General features: G+C 42.7%; 1 protein-coding gene across 1 annotated transcript in view; it reads right to left on the bottom strand.

Annotated features, from left to right (window-relative positions):
* LOC137321176 (SH2 domain-containing adapter protein B-like) overlaps positions 1-17,340 on the bottom strand; it is a 258,374-nt gene that overhangs the window by 21,673 nt on the left and 219,361 nt on the right. Inside the window, exon 5 of the mRNA XM_067983450.1 lies at positions 1,278-1,397. Within this exon, the coding sequence (XP_067839551.1) occupies positions 1,278-1,397 (120 nt within the window). The remainder of the gene's footprint in view (positions 1-1,277; positions 1,398-17,340) is intronic.

The raw sequence follows: 17,340 nt of genomic DNA, 5'->3' as shown, positions 1-17,340 counted from the left end.
AACTGTCTGTTGTAAATAAATTTAAATAAATGCCAGACTTCCATGAAATAAGAGCTTTGACAATTCAATTTCTTCGAAAATATTTGGAGAAGGGAAGAAATTCTCAAATCTTCACAGGATAAGGAAACACACCCATATACCCTTGAATCCCTGTTGACGTACAGATTGCATGCTGGAAAATTCTGTAAACTGCACATGCTCAGAATGCACAGATGTGGTTGAAAGCTTTCACTAACATCTGTGAAGTAAAAATATCCTGTTGAAGCTCAGGTTTTTGAAAGATGCTGAGTTCTTAAAGTGAAAAATTTAATGGGGTTATTCAAAGATACGAAGGACAATTCGTAGAGTAGACTCATAGAATGGTTAAGCACAGAAGGCGGCCGGTCGGCCCATCGAGTCCGTGCCAGCTCGCTGCAAGAGCAATTCAGCGAGTCCCACTCTCCCACCCTATCCCGTAGCCCTGCAAATTTTTTCCCTTCAAGTACTTATCCAATTCCCTTTTGAAAGCCATGATTGAATCTGCCTCCACCACTCCCTCAGGCAGTGCATTCCAGACCACAACCACTCACTGTGATAAAGAAGTTTTTTCTCATATCGTCTTTGGTTCTTTTGCCAATCACCTTAAATCTATGTCCTCTGGATCTTGACCCTTCCGCCAAAGGGAACAGTTTCTCTCTATCTACTCTGCCCAAACCCTTCATGATTTTGAATACCTCTATCAAATCCCCTCTCAACCTTCTCTGCTCTAAGGAGAACAACCACAATTCAATTGATAAATTTAATCATGTTATTGTGAAGTATATATATTTTTGAATTATGTTGTCTAAAAGCTTATTTTGGAAATAATAAATTTCAGTTACTGAGAAAAAAATGGGTAGACAAATTTTTTTTGTCAAAGCAATTGTTTCATCAATAAACAATAACGGGAAACTGTTTACAACGGTAAATTCAATATTGAATGTTGATATAAGAGTTTGACAAAAAAAGTCTTGACACCAGGAAGTGATGTTTGTGAACAGAAGGTGTGCACATATTTAGTAAGATATAGATATATTTACAGATGTCTACTAATGCAGAAACAGACTTGTGTACTCAGTAACACAATCTAGGGTCAGGGATGCATTACAAAAGGTCCATGCGCAAGAAGAGTGATTGTACCTTTTATTGTAATCAGACATCAATGTCTTAGCTCAATAGATTATAATGAGAAAATCAATGCAGATATTTGTACCTGCATCAGTAAATTATAGTCAATTATTTAAGAAGATACCACTTACTTCAGTGAAAGTGAGTAATCATTCTTGCTGCTTTGACTATTTCTGATGAGATAGCTGCACTCTTTACACAACCGTAGAAGGTTTTCTGCATCTGTTCGGCTAATGGCGCCATGATACCATCTGTGAGAGAAAAACACGTAAAGGAATCAAAACACTGCATGACTGGTGCAGGGTAACCAATTTGGAATGGAAGTCTCAGTAAAATACAGTCAGGAAATGGGGGCCATTACATTTCTCAGGAGCAGTACAGCATCTTTTCACCAAGTACACTTTAGTCAATTTAGAGAATATTTCAGACAAACAAATATTAATGTCACTAGGTGTTATTTTTAAATTGGTAAATCACAGGCATACTGCCCACAATTTTCAGTCCACCTCTTTACCTCTCCTCCTTTAAGTCGCTCCTTAAAATCTACCTCTTTGACCTAGCTTTTGACGGGTGAAAAAATCATGGGATGCGTGCTTACATATTCTTGATATGTGCGCTGGGTGGGTGAGGCTCCCTGCCGGAAGCAGACATTCATAAAACTGATCCTATTATGCCTATTCTATAATTATTTTTCACTGATTTAAATTTACTCTGGTCCTCCTATCCCAACTTGCTTTCTAAGTAATACTCCAAATTTACTTCATCAACAACAACTTGCATTAATGTAGCGCCTTTAACGTAGTAAAAACCTCCCAAGGCGCTTCACAGGAGCATTATCAGGCAAAAGTTGACATTGAACCACAAAAAGAGACATTAGGACAGGTGACCAAAAGCTAGGTCAAATATGGAAGGTTTTAAGGAGCAACTTAAAGGAGGAGATATAGAGAGGCAGAAAGGTTAATGGAGGGAATTCCAGAGCTTAGGGCCTAGGTAGCCTCCAATGGTGGAGCAATGAAAATCAGGGTGCTCAAGAGGCCAGAATCGAAGGAGCGCAGAGATGTCGGGGGGGTTGTAGGGCTGGAGGAGGTTACAGAGATAGGGAGGGGCGAGGCCATGGAGGGATTTGAATTCAAGGATGAGAATTTTAAAATCAAGGCATTGACGAACCAGGAACCAATGTAGGTCATCAAGAACAAGGGTGAAGGGTGAACGGGACTTAGTGCGAGTTAGGATACGGGCAGCAGAGTTTTGGATGAGCTCAAGTTTACCACGGGTGGAATGTGGGAGGCCGGCCAGGAGAGCATTGTAATAGTCGAGTCTGGAGGCAGGGATGGAAACAGGCAATATTATGGAGGTGGAAGTAGGGAGTCTTGGTGATGGAGAAGATATAGGGTTCGGAAGCTCGGATCAGGGTCAAATAGAATGCCGAAGTTGCGAACTATCCGGTTCAGCCTTAGACAGTGGCCAGGGAATGGATTTGGTGGCCGGGACTGAAGACAATGACCTCGGAGATTAAGGAAATGGCAGATGAATTGAACAGATATTTTGTTTCTGTCTACACTGTAGAGGATACAAATAACATGCCAGAAATAATTGCGAATCAAGAGGTGAAAGGGAGGAACTTAAAACATTTACAATCACCAGGAAAAGGGTTTTAAAAAAAATATTAGAATTAAAGCTGACAAGTCCCCAGGTCCTGATGGACTTCATCCTAAAAGAAGTGGCTGCAGAGATAGTAGATGCATTGGTATTAATTTTCCAAAATTCCCTAGATTCTGGAAGGGTCCCATCAGATTGGAAAATAGAGAATGTAACTCCTCTATTCAAGAAAGGAGGGAGACAGAAAGCAGGAAACTACAGGCTAGTTAGCTTAACATCTGTCATAGGGAAAATGCTAGAATCTATTATTAAAGAGATCATAGCAGGGTACTTAGAAAATCTCAGTGCAATCAGGCAGAGTCAACACGGCTTTGTGAAAGGGAAATCATGTTTGACTAATTTATTAGAGTTCTTTGAGGAAGTAACAAGCAACGTGGATAAAGGGGATCCTGTGGATGTGGTGTACTTGGATTTCCAGAAGGCTTTTGACAAGGTGCCACATCAAAGGCTACTACACAAAATAAGAGCTCATGGGGTACTATATCAGCATGGATAAAGGATTGGTTAGCTAACAGGAAACAGAGAGTAGGCATAAATGGGTCATTTTCAGATTGGCAAGATGTAACGAGTAGAGTGCCACAGGGATCAGTGCTGGGGCCTCAACTATTTACAATCTATATCAATGACTTGGATGAAGGGACCGAATGTATGGTTGCTAAATTTGCTGATGACACCAAAGGTAGGTAGGAAAGTAAGTTGTGAAGAGGACATAAGGAGTCCAATGTGAACTTGTCCACTTTGGCAGGAGGAATAGAAAAGCGGTATATTATTTAAATGGAGAGAGATTGCAGAACTCTGAGGTACAGAGGGATTTGGGTGTCCTAGTACATGAATCACAAAAAGTTAGTATGCAGGTACAGCAAGTGATTAGGAAGGCAAATGAAACGTTGTCATTTATTGCAAACAGAATGGAATATAAGAGTAGAGATGTTTTGCTACAGTTGTACAGGGCATTAGTGAGACCACATCTAGAATACTGTGTGCAGTTTTGGTCTCCTTATTTAAGAAAGGACATAATTGCTTTGGAGGCGGTTCAGAGAAGGTTCACTCGACTGATTCCTGGGATGAGGGGGTTATCTTATGAGGAAAAGTTGGACAAGTTGGGCCTGTATACACTGGAATTTAGAAGAATGAGAGGTGATCTTATTGAAACATATAAGATCCTGAGGGGACTAGAAGGGGTAGATGCTGAGAGGATGTTTCCCCTTGTGGGAGAGACTAGAACTCGGGGTCACAGTTTAAAAATAAGGGGTCTCCCATTTAAGTCGGAATAAGGAGAATTTTTTTCTCTCAGAGGGTCGTGAGTCTGTGGAACTCCCTTCTCCAGAATGCGGTGGAGGCAGGGTCATTGAATATTTTTAAGGCTGAGTTAGATAGATTCCTGATTAACAAGGGAGTCAAAGGTTATAGTAGGTAGACGGGAAAGTAGAGTTGAGGTCGCAATCAGATCAGCCATGACCTTATCAAATGGCAGAGCAGGCTCGAGGGGCCGAATGGCCTACTCCTGCTCTTAATTCTTATATTCGTATGTTCGATATGGGCCACTTCAGTGCTGTGGCAGGGACGGAAACCTAATTCGAGGATAAATAGTCAAATTTCATTTAGTATTTTATATCAGTCAATGAGGTTGTTTCGTAACTACCGTTTTGTCCAAATTGTAGAGCTTGAGCTTTTCCAATCTTTCCTCATGATTTATCTACTTTATTTTTGGATCATTGTTTTTCTTCCCATGCCCTTTGCAATGCATGTGTGTCATTTTAATATGGCGGCGACCAGACTTGAAGATAGCAAGTCACCAATACATTTCATAACCTTGTATTCTATGTTCTAACTATATATCCCAGCATTCTGTTTGCTTCATAATTGCAACAACACATTGTCTTGGCATTGAGAGTGTTAAAAGTTATATTACTCCCTGGTCCCTTTCCAAATTTGTCTTAACTCTATTCCTTTTATTCTGCACATTTTTTTTATCCAATGTGCAATATTTAGCATTGTTAATATTAAATTTAAACTACCATTTATCTTCCTAGTTGCATATAACCACATCCGTTGCTCATCCTATTTTAGTTTTGACAAGTTTACAATTGGTTTCAGCTTCCAGATCATTTTTATGCAGATTAGAAACAACAGTGGAAACGTGACTCATGGGGTGCCCCAAAGATCAGTGCTGGGCCCTTTGCTTAGTGGGAATAGAGACAAAACTGGCAAAATTTGTAGTGGGCAGGAGGTTGCAAATAATCAAGAGCAAGCTGATCAAGTGCAGAGGGATCGAGATAGATCGGAAGCTATGTTAGAGGTGGTGTCTACACATGGTGACTCATCAGACACAATTGTGAAGATGATAGGACACAGGGATAGGACGTCATAAATGCTAGCTTGCATTCTAGTTCTGTTGCAGAGGACTCAGATGCTGACTTTGAGGGCCCAGGCTACTGAAGAAGGCTCATGAACATATACCAGGAAATGTTTGCACAACCTGCCAACGAGCTTGCGCACAATGGGCATGATGCCAGCGGGAGGAGAGCTGGGGGGGAGGGGGTTTTCGGGTCGCAAGGCCGATCAATGTCTCATACAGGTTTCGCGCCCGGCAGAGAAGAGCTACACATCTGAGGGGGGGGGGGGGGGGGGTGGGAGGGCAGAAAGAGAGAGAAAGAGACCTCTTCGGCCTTTGGAAGAGAGATGATGGTGGGGGGAGACATCGGAGATTGGGGTGAGGGATGTCCAGGCGACATCAGAGAAGGGGAGGGGGGATCCAGGCGACATCGGGGGGGGGGGGGGGCAGGGACATTGGAGATTGAGGGGGAAGACACAGGAGATTGGAGGGGGAATCCAGGAGACATCAGAGATTATAGGAGGGTCCAGGCGACATCGGTGATGGGGCTGGGGGGTGGTCCGGGCAGCATCGGTTTTAAGGTATGTTTGTTAACTTTTTTTACAATGGAAAATGTCATTTTATTTAATTTATTTAGTGTATTTTTCATTGATCTGGCCCTTCCCACCTGCTTTCACCAGGCATGAATCAGAAGCGATGAGAAAGCTGCCCAGGTAAGGTAAAAATCATTTTAAGTGTCCAATACTCAAAACATAAAGTACCTTAAGTACCTCAATGAGGTACTTTGCTCCTTTAAGTATTGGCCTGCCGGATTTAAGTGGGGGTGGGACTTCCTGGTGACTGCTGTGCGCACGCACACAGATTTGCCTGAGTCTAATGCAAAAATAGGCAGGTTCTAGCTGGGAAGTCTGCCCCCTCCCAACCCCCCTGGGGGCTAAAATTGAGCCCAATGTCTCAGAGCACGGAGGAGTCCAGTTCCAACAGATAAAAAGGCTTCGCAGAGCATAACGACCATTCTGTCCAACACTAGGATAGTGAAATGAGCATGCAAGTCAGGCACTAAGGTTTGGTTCAAGCGTGATTCTTAATTATTTGTGTTAACTGTTACTTAGAAATGGAACTGAGTTGATCGCATCCTAACTCGCACCAAGTCCCGTTCACCCATTACCCCTGTGCTCGCTGACCTACATTGGCTCCCGATCTGGCAACGCTTCGATTTTAAAATTCTTATCTTTGTTTTCAAATCCCTTCCTATCTCTGTAACCTCCTCCATCCCTACTACCCTCCGAGATCTCTGTGCTCCTCCAATTATGGTCTTTTGCGCATCGCCAATTTTAATTGCTCCACCACTGATGGCTGTGCTTTCAGCTGCCTAGGTCCCAAGTTCTTGAATTCTCTCCCTAAACCTCTCCGTCTCTTTCTCCTCCTTTAAGATGCTCCTTAAAACGTAGGTTAAAATGGTCTTTGATCAAGCTTTTGGTCATCTGTCCTAATATTTTCTTATGTGACTCGGTGTCAAATTTTGTTGGAAAACGCTCCTGTGAAGCGCCTTGGAACGTTTTATTACGTTAAAGTCACTATATAAATGCAAGTTGTTGTTGTTGATTGGTCAATTTGTTTTCTGTTGTGGATTTGGTGTTGGTATTTATCTTTGTACTGAAGTGAGGGCAAGACTCAAGTCAGGAACGTGCAGCTGATGACAACAAATCTGGATTCTATAACTGCTCAGGAGTGTACTGCAAAGCTCCTCAAGAACGGTCCAATGCCGATTGTTTGCTTGATGATGCTTCTTGTGGTAGCACGGCTCTTATTGTAGGGCAGCTCTGCAGTTGTGACAGGGGTCATGAGCTATGTCCGGAGGGGATAACCCTTGTCACCCAATAGAATCATATAGCCATTCAGAGCTATACAAATAATCCCACTCCCCCGCTCTTTCCCCATAGCTCTGCAAATTTTTCTGTTTCAAGTATATATCCAATTCCCCTTTGAAAGTTATTATTGACTTTGCTTCCTCCACCCTTTCAGGCAGTGCATTCCAGATCATAAGAAATGGCTGCGTAAAAAAAATTCTCCTTGGTCTTTTGCCAATTACCTTAAATCCGTGTCAATGGACACAGTTTCTCCTTAGTTACTCTATCAAAACCCTATATGATTTTGAACACTTCTATTAAATCACCCCTTAACCTTCTCTGCTTGAAGGAGAACAATGCCAGCTTCTCTAGTCTCTCCACATAACTGAAATCCCTCATCCATGGTATAATTCTAGTAAATCTCCTCTGCACACTCTCCAAGGCTTTGACATGTTTCCTAAAGTGTGCCTAGAATTGGATATGCTACTCCAGCTGAAGCCTAACCAGTGTTTTGTAAAGGTTTAGCATAACTCAGTGCTGGATCTAGATCTGGGGAATGAAGTGAAGAAGGTAGAGCATGTTTCAGTCGGGAGAATTTGGGGAACACTGATCATAATATCAATAGGATTAGAATAGTTATGGAAAAGGATAAGGAACAATCAAATGTGAAAATGCTTAAATGGAGGAGGGCAAATTTCAGTGAGTTAAAAAGGGATTTTGCCCTGGTGGATTGGAAACAAAAATTGGACGGCAAAACAGTAATTGAACAATGGGAGGCCTTCAAGGAGTTGATGATTTGGGTGCAGAATACACACATCCCTATGAGATGGAAAAGAAGGGCATCCAAAGCTGTAGCTCCCTGGATGGCTAAAGTTATAGAGATTAAAATGAAACAGAAATAGAAGGCTTATGAAGAATGTAAGGTTCATAATACAGAGGAAAACAAGGCTGAATACAGAAAGTACAGAGATCTAAAAAGGGAATAAGAGGGGCAAAGAGATAGCATCCTAGTTTACTGAAGGAAGTAAAGGTGGAAATTGCAGAGGCTCTGGCCACAATCTTCCAATCCTCCTTAGATATGGGGATGGTGCCTGGGACTGGAGGATTGCGAATGTTACATCCCTGTTCAAAAAAGGGGATAGGAATAAACCCAGCAACTACAGGCCAGTCAGCCTAACATTGGTGGTGGGTAAACTTTAGGGACAATAATCTGGGAGAAAATTAATTGGCACTTAGAAAAGTATGGGCTAATAAATGAAAGTGAGCACGGATTTGTTAAAGGAAAGTTGTGTTTGACTAACTTGATTGAGTTCTTTGATGAAGGAGAGGGTTGATGAGGGTAGTGTGATTGATGTTGTGCACATGGACTTTCAAAAGGCTTCTGATAAAGTACCACATAATAGACTTGTTAGCAAAATTAAAGGGGCAGTGGCAGCCTGGAAACAAAATTGGCTAGGGGACAGAAAGGAGAGAGTAGTGGTGAATCATAGACTGGTTATAGCACCTAAGGAGGCCATTCGGCCATCGAGCCCATGCCAGGTCATTGTAAGAGCAGTCCAGTGAACGGTTGTTTTTCAGACTGGAGGGAAGTGTACAGTGATGTTTCCCAGGTTCAATATTAGGACCACTGCTCTTTTTGATATATATTAATGACCTGGACTTGGATATAGAGGGTATCCTTTCTCGGAAATGTAGTAAACAATGTGGAGGATAGTAACAGACTTCAAGACAGACTGGTGAAATGGGCAGACACATGGCAGATGAAATTTAACGCACAGAAGTGTGAAATGATGCATTTTAAAAAAATTTGTTTATGGGATGTGGGCGTCGCTGGCAAGGCCAGCATTTATTGCCCATCCCTAATTGCCCTTGAGCCGCTGCAGTCTGAGGGGTGAAGGTTCTCCCACAGTGCTGTTAGGTAGGAAGTTTCAGGATTTTGACCCAGCAACAATGAAGGAACGGCGACATATTTCCAAGTCAGGATGGTTGTGACTTGGAGGGGAACATGCAGGTGGTGTTGTTCCCATGTGCCTGCTGGCCTTGTCCTTCTAGGTGGTAGGGGTCACGGGTTTGGGAGGTGCTGTCGAAGAAGCTTGGCGAGTTGCTGCAGTGCATCCTGTGGATGGTACACACTGCAGCTACGGTGCGCCGGTGGTGAAGGGAGTGAATGTTTAGGGTGATGGATGGGGTGCCAATCAAGCGGGCTGCTTTGTCTTGGATGGTGTCGAGCTTCTTGAGTGTTGTTGGAGCTGCACTCATCCAGGCAAGTGGAGAGTATTCCATCTTCCTGACTTGTGCCTTGTAGATGGTGGAAAGGCTTTGGGGAGTCAGATGGTGAGTCACTCGCCACAGAATACCCAGCCTCTGACCTGCTCTTGTAGCCACAGTATTTATGTGGCTGGTCCAGTTAAGTTTCTGGTCAATGGTGACCCCCAGGATGTTGATGGTGGGGGATTTGGCGATGGTAATGCCGTTGAATGTCAAGGAGAGGTGGTTAGACTCTCTCTTGGTGAAGATGGTCATTGCCTGGCACTTGTCTGGCGCGAATGTTACTTGCCACTTATCAGTCCAAGCCTGGATGTTGTCCAGGTCTTGCTGCATGCGGGCATGGACAGCTTCATTATCTGATGGGTTGCGAATGGAACTGAACACTGTGCAATCATCAGCGAACATCCCCATTTCCAACATTATGATGGAAAGAAGGTCAGTGATGAAGCAGCTGAAGATGGTTGGGCCTAGGACACTGCCCTGAGGAACTCCTGCACCGAGTCACGGGGCTGAGATGATTGACCTCCTTCCTTTGGTAGGAAGAATGAGGAGAGGCAATATAAACTAAATGGTACAATTTTTAAGGGGGTGCAGGAACAGAGAGACCTGGGAGTGCACCTACACAAATCTTTGAAGGTGGTAGGTCAAGTTGAGAAGGCTATTAAAAAAGCATATGGGATCCTGGGCTTTATTAATAGAGGCATAAAGCACAAAAGCAAGGAAGTTATGCTAAACCTTTGTAAAACACTGGTTAGGCCTCTGCTGGAGTATTGTGTTCGATTCTGGGCACCACACTTTACGAAGGAGGCCTTAGAGATTTATTAGAATGGTGCCAGGGATGAGGGACTGCAGTTATGTGGAGAGACTGGAGAAGCTGGGGTTGTTGTCCTTAGAACAGAGAAGGTTAAGGGGGGATTTAATAGAGCTGTTCAAAATCATGAACGGTTTTGACAGAGAGGTTACCGACCCTTCTGCCACTGTTTCCAGTGGCAGAAGGATCGGTAACCAGAGGACACAGATTTAAGTTGATCGGTAGAAGAGCCAGAGGCGCCATGAGGAAATCTTTTTTTATGCAGCGAATTATAATGATCTGGAATGTACTGCCAGAAAGGGTGGTGGAAGCAGATTCAATAGCAACTTTCAAAAGGAAATTGAATAAATACTTGAAAGGAAAAAAAATACAGGGCTATAGGGAAAGAGCGGGGGAATGGGATTAACTGGATAGCTCTTTCAAAGAGCCGGCACAGGAACGATGGGCCGAATGGCCCCCTCCTGTGTTGTACCTACTACGACACTTGTCCTGCCACCTTCAAATATTTGAGTACATAAACCCTCAAGTCTCTCTGTCCTGCACCCCTTTTTAAATTGTACCATTTAGTTTATGGCATTTTTCCCTGAACAACAAAAATATATTTAATAAACATTTTTTCTTAAAGGCAGTTAGTTTCCTTTTAACACAGTGAATTGTTTTCGGAAAAATAAGTTCTTGAATCAATAAGTGAACAGGCCATCTTATATTTAGTAATTAGTAATAAGCATGAATTAGTCAATAATCTAATGGTAAGGGAACACCCAGCTAACAGTGACCATAATCTGATAGAATTCAATATTAGATTTGAGAGGGAGAAGGGTGAGTCACAAACCAAGGTTCTAAATTTAGGTAAGGCTGACTTTGGAGGGATGAGGCAGCAATTGACCACAACAGACTGGGCAGAGCTATTAACGGATAAAACTACAGGTGAACAGTGGGAGGTATTCAAAGAAGTATTTGGTACAAGACCTTTACATACCCCTAAAGGGCAAGAGCTCTACTTGTGTAATTAAACAACCTTGGTCAACAAAGGAAGTGAGAGACAATATAAAACTAAAAGAAAGGGATCATATGAAAGCAAAGAACAGTAGAGATCCCACGGACTGGGAGAGATATAAAGAATAGCAAAGACATATAAAGGAAGTAGTAAGAGTTGCAAAAAGGGCATATGAGAAAAAGCTTGTGAGGGATATCAATGACAACACTAAAGGTTTTTACAAATATATTAAGAGAATGAGGGTGGCCAAGAGTAATTTGGGCCCCTTAATGACAGGCGCAGGTGATACTATAATTGGAAATCAGGAAATGGCAGACTTACTAAAAAGCTACTTTAAATTGGTCTTCACAGTTGAGGATGACGATAAAGTACCAGAGATACAAGGAAAAATAAAAATAAATCAAGGGGAGGAACTAACTAGATTCAATACAAAATGATGATGGACAAACTAATGAGACTAAAGACAGACAAATCTCCAGGACCTGATCATTTCCACCCCAGGGTATTAAAAGAAGTAGGTGAGGAAATTGTTGATGCGTTAGTCATGATCTCCCAAAACGTTCTTGATTGAAGAATTGTCCCCTTGGATTGGAAAATTGTCAATGTCAGCCATTATTTAAGAAGGGAAGGAGAGATAAACTTGCAAATTATAGGCCTATTAGTCTAACGTCAGTTGTGGGGAAGTGACTGTAGGGACAAAGTGACTGATCATTTGGACAAATATGAGCTGATCAGAGAGAGCCAGCATGGTTTTATAAAGGGTAAGTCATGTCTAAGGAACCTAGTTGAATTTTTTGAGGAGGTAACTAACATGGTAGATAAGGGAGTGTCTATGGATGTTATTTTTATGGACTTCCAGAAGGCATTTGACAAGGTTCCACACAAGAGACTGTTAACAAAAATGAGAGCGCTTGGATAGGGGATTGGTTAGAAGGTAGGACACAGAGAGTAGGGATAATGGGTATGTACCCCAACTGGCAGGATGTGACAAGTGGTGTCCCCCAGGGATCTGTACTGGGGCTTCAGCTTTTCACTATATTTATAAATGACTTGGATGAAGGAATAGAGAGCGTATATCTGAGTTTGCTGATGACACTAAGTTAGGTGGCACAGTAAATAGTGTAGATGGGAGCAGAAAGTTCCAAACAGACATTAATAGACTAAGTGAGTGAGCAAAACTGTGGTAGATGGAGGTCAAAGTGGGAAAGTGTGAGGGCATCCACTTTGGACCTAAGAAAGATAGATCAGAGTATTTTCTAAATGGCGAGAAGCTGGGAACTGTGGATGAGATTTAGGGGTCCAAGTTTTCCGCAGAGCGGCGGCGGACCTGAGCAGCAGAAGTCTGAGAGTGGGGATAAAAGCAGCAGCAGACCTGCAACAAGAGAAAACTACTGAGCAACGTCACAGGTGAGGCAGGAGAGTCCAAGAGGTGAGCACAGTATTAAAGGAGAGACCGAGAGCGGGAGAAGAGTCTGAGAGGTGAACGCAGTGTAAATCTAAGGCAAGTCATGGCAGCAGAGCTCGCACCCGTGATATGCTCCTCCTGCACTATGTGGGAAGTCATGGACACTACCAGTGTCCCTGGCGACCATGTGTGCAGGAAGTGTGCAGCTGCAGCGACTGGCTAACCGCATTACGGAGCTGGAGCTGCGGGTGGATTCACTGTGGAGCATCCGTGATGCTGAGACTATCGTGGATAGCACGTTCAGTGAGGTGGTCACACCGCAGGTAAAGATTACGCAGGCAGAAAGGAAATGGGAGACCGCCAGGCAGAGTAAAAGGACTAGGCAGGTAGACCAGGAGTTCCCTGGGGCCATCTCGCTCTCAAACAGATATACCGCTTTGGATACTGTTGGGGGAGATGGCCAGTAGTCGTGGTCCATATCGGTGCCAACGACGTAGATAAAAAAAGGCATGAGGTCCTGCAAGGTGAATTTAAGGAGTTAGGAGGTAAATTAAAAAGCAGGACCTCAAAGATAGTAATCTCAGGATTACTACCAGTGCCACGTGCTAGTGAGTATAGGAACAGGAGAATAGACCGGATGAATGCGTGGCTGCAGGGATGGTGCAGGAGGGAGGGATTTAGATCCTGGGACATTGGGACCTGTTCTGGGGAAGGTGGGACCTGTACAAGCGGGACGGGTTACACCCGAGCAGGACCGGGACCAATGTCCTCGCGGGGGTGTTTGCTAGTGCTGTTGGAGAAGGTTTAAACTAGAGTGGCAGGTGGATGGGAACCTGAGCGGGGAGTCAGAAGGGAGTAAAGTTGAGAGCAGCAAGAGAGGGGAAGACCCAGGGGAAATTTACAATACAAATAGTACAAATAGTTGTTCAAGAACAAATGAAAGGGAAAAGTGTAGAGCAGCGGAAAGAAAGTGTACTTTAGGCACTACAGATGAAGTGAAAACTAGAAGGCGTAAAGCGATTAACCCAGCATCAAAGCTGAAGGTCTAGGGTGTGTGGCCCAACTAAGAGTTCTATTTACAAATGCACGGAGTATAAGGAATAAATTAAACGAACTACAGGTTCAAATTCAAATTGGAGGGTATGACATGATAGCTATTACTGAGACACGGCTGCAGAATGTTCAAGATTGGGAACTAAATATACCAGGTTATAAGGTCTACAGGAGAGATAGGGAAAATGGAAGAGGGGAAGGAGTAGCCTTCGTGATTAGAAATGAAATCACTTCAATGATAAAGAAGGATGTAACGAGGGGTAAGCAGCCAACAGAGACCTTATGGGTTGAATTGAGAAATAGGAAAGGATCTAAGACTATAGTGGGAGTTGTGTATAGGACCCGTGGCAGCAGCTCTGAAGTGCTAGATTGTATAAATGCAGAGATTAGACAAGCGTGTAACAAAGGCATGGTGGTCTTAATGGGGGACTTTAACCTTCACAGAGATTGGGAAAAGCAGACAAGCAACTGTCAGAAAGGTAGTGAATTTCTTGAGTGTGTCCGGGATAGTTTTCTACAGCAGTATGTCCTAGAGGCAACAAGGGGGCAAGCCATATTAGATTTAGTAATGAGTAATGAACCAGATTTAGTTGACAGCTTAACTGTGCATGAACATCTATCCAATAGCGATCATAACATGATCGAGTTCAAGGTAGTGTTTGAAAGGGAAAAAAGTGAATCAGCTGCTAAGATTCTAGACTTGGGTAAGGCCGACTTCAATGGGATGAGACAGAGACTGTCCACAGTAAACCGGGCAAATCTGTTAATGGGTAAAACGAATGATGATCAGTGGGAAATGTTTAAAGAAACATTTAACATGATACAGAATCGGTTTATACCCCTGAGGGGTAAGAACTCTACTTGCCAAAAAAAACAGCCATGGACAACTAAAGAGGTAAGGGACAGTATAAGACATAAGGAAAGGGCATACAAAAAGGCAAAAAATGGCACAGATCCTGTTGAGTGGGAAAGATACAAAGATCAACAAAGGGTCACAAAACAGATTGTAAGAGCCACAAAAAGAGAGTATGAAAAGAAACTTGCAAGGGATATCAAAACCAATATGAAGAACTTTTACAGCTATATTAGGAAAGAGGGTGGTCAAGAGCAGTGTTGGCCCCTTAAAAACTGAAAGTAGGGATATTGTCATTGACAATGGGGAAAGGGCGGACATGTTGAACAATTACTTTGTGTCAGTATTTACAGTAGAAAAAGAGGATAGCATGCCGGAATCCCAAGAAAATTAATATTGAATCGGGGACAGGGACTTAATAAAATTAACATAAGTAAAGCAACAGTAATGAAGAAAATAAGAGCACTAAAGAGTGACAAATCCCCAGGACCAGATGGTTTCCATCCCAGGGTTTTAAAGGAAGTAGGTGAGCACATTGCGGATGCCCTAACTATAATCTTTCAAAGTTCTCTAGATTCAGGAACTGTCCCTCTAGATTGGAAAATTGCACATGTCACTCCGCTTTTTACGAAAGGAAAGAGGGAAACCAGGGAATTATAGACCAGTTAGCCTGACATCTGTTGTGGGGAAAATGCTGGAGTCTATAATTAAGGATAGGGTGACTGAACACCTCGAGAATTTTTAGTTAATCAGAGAGAGCCAGCACAGATTTGTGAAAGGTAGGTCGTGCCTGACAAACCTGATTGAATTTTTTGAAGAGGTTACTGAAGTAGTGGACAGGGGAATGTCAATGGATGTTATTTATATGGACTTCCAGAAGGCATTTGATAAGGTCCCACATAAGAGACTGTTAGCTAAGATAGAAGCCCGTGGAATCGAGGCAAAAGTATGGACTTGGTTAGGAAGTTGGCTGAGCGAAAGGCAACAGAGAGTAGGGATAATAGGTAGGTACTCACATTGGCAGGATGTGACTAGTGGAGTCCCGCAGGGATCTGTCGTGGGGCCTCAATTATTTACAATATTTATTAACGACTTAGATGAAGGCATAGAGAGTCTCATATCTAAGTTTGTTGATGACGCAAAGATTGGTGGCATTGTAAGCAGTGGAGATGAAAACATAAAATTACAAAGGGATATTGATAGATTAGGTGAATGGGCAAAACTGTGGCAAATGGAATTCAATTTAGGCAAATGTGAGGTCATTCACTTTGGATCAAAAAAGGATAGAACAGGGTACTTTCTAAATGGTAAAAAGCTAAAAACACCAAAGGGACTTAGGGGTTCAGGTACATAAATCATTGAAGTGTCTTGAACAGGTGCAGAAAATAATCAAGAAGGCAAAAGGAATGTTGGCCTTTATATCTAGAGGACTAGAGTACAAGGGGGCAGAAGTTATGCTGCAGCTATACAAAACCCTGGTTAGACCGCACCTGGAATACTGTGAGCAGTTCTGGGCACCGTACCTTCGGAAGGACATATTGGCCTTGGAGGGAGTGCAGCGTAGGTTTACTGGAATATTATGCGGACTTCAAAGGTTAAGATACGAGGAGAGATTACACAAATTGGGGTTGTATTCTCTGGAGTTTAGAAGGTTAAGGGGTGATCTGATTGAAGTTTATAAGATATTAAGGGGAACAGATAGGATGGATAGAGAGAAACTATTTCCGCTGGTTGGGGATTCTAGGAGTAGGGGGCACAGTCTAAAAATTAGAGCCAGACCTTTCAGGAATGACATTAGAAAACATTTCTACACACAAATGGTGGTAGAAGTTTGGAACTCTCTTCCGGATACGGCAATTGATACTAGCTCAATTGCTAAATTTAAATGTGAGATAGATAGCTTTTTGGCAACCAAAGGTATTAAGGGATATGGGCCAAAGGCAGGTATATGGAGTTAGATCACAGATCAGCCATGATCTTATCAAATGGCAGAGCAGGCACGAGGGGCTGAATGGCCTACTCCTGTTCCTAAGTACAGAAATCAGTAAAAGCTAGAGGACAGGTACAAGAAAATGATTGTTGGCCTTTATCTCAAGAAAGAACCTATTTCCTCTGGTGGGAGTGTCCAGAACAAGGGGGCATAACTTTAAAATTAGAGCTAGGCCATTCAGGGGTGATGTCAGAAAGTGATGTAAGAAAGCACTTCTTCACACAAAGGGTAGTAGAAATCTAGAACTGATTTTTGTTAGGCAAGGCGGGTAGATGGAGTTAAGATACAGATCAGCCGTGATCTAAATGAGTGGTGGAACAGGCTCGAGGGACTGAATGGCCTACTCCTGCTTCTATGTTCCTATAAGGTGCCCAGTTCTCCTGCTTACCATGACTGCTGTGCCTCCAAGCAATGTGCAGTGATATGGAGTTAAACAGACACAGCACCACAGGACTGAGAGAGACTATAATTTTGAAATTATTTGTTTAGTATTGTGCAATTATTAAGTTTTTGTTAGTAAACATTCAATGACTACCACCCATGTTGCTACACTCCAGATTTATTCTCCTGTACCTTTACACATCAAACGACATCACTCGTTTTTAACAACAACACTGAAAATTGACTTAGTCAATTGGCTATTAAAAGCAAATGTTGGAATTATTGTAAATCGTTGGATAAAAACATTTGAAAAGTGAACAAAAATGTGTGTTAATAAGTCCAAAACTGATTCACCATTGATAGATCAAGAGACCATTAGACTGTGTGGCAACAGATAACAGTGCTATTGCATTTTAAAACAAATTCTCTGATCCAGACAGGTTCTTCCCAGCCTCCCTGCACCTGGATACTGTTGATTGCCTGGAGACAGAACATTGCAGAGATACAGGCTCAGGCAAGTCATGCTCGGTTTATGTGTGTTAGAAGTTTTTTTGCCTCCACTTCCCTATTAAAAATATACCAGCTCTCCTGC

This window comes from Heptranchias perlo, chromosome 4 (assembly GCF_035084215.1).
Source record: "Heptranchias perlo isolate sHepPer1 chromosome 4, sHepPer1.hap1, whole genome shotgun sequence".
Taxonomy (NCBI): domain Eukaryota; kingdom Metazoa; phylum Chordata; class Chondrichthyes; order Hexanchiformes; family Hexanchidae; genus Heptranchias; species Heptranchias perlo.
This window is presented reverse-complemented; position numbering and strand designations above follow the sequence as displayed.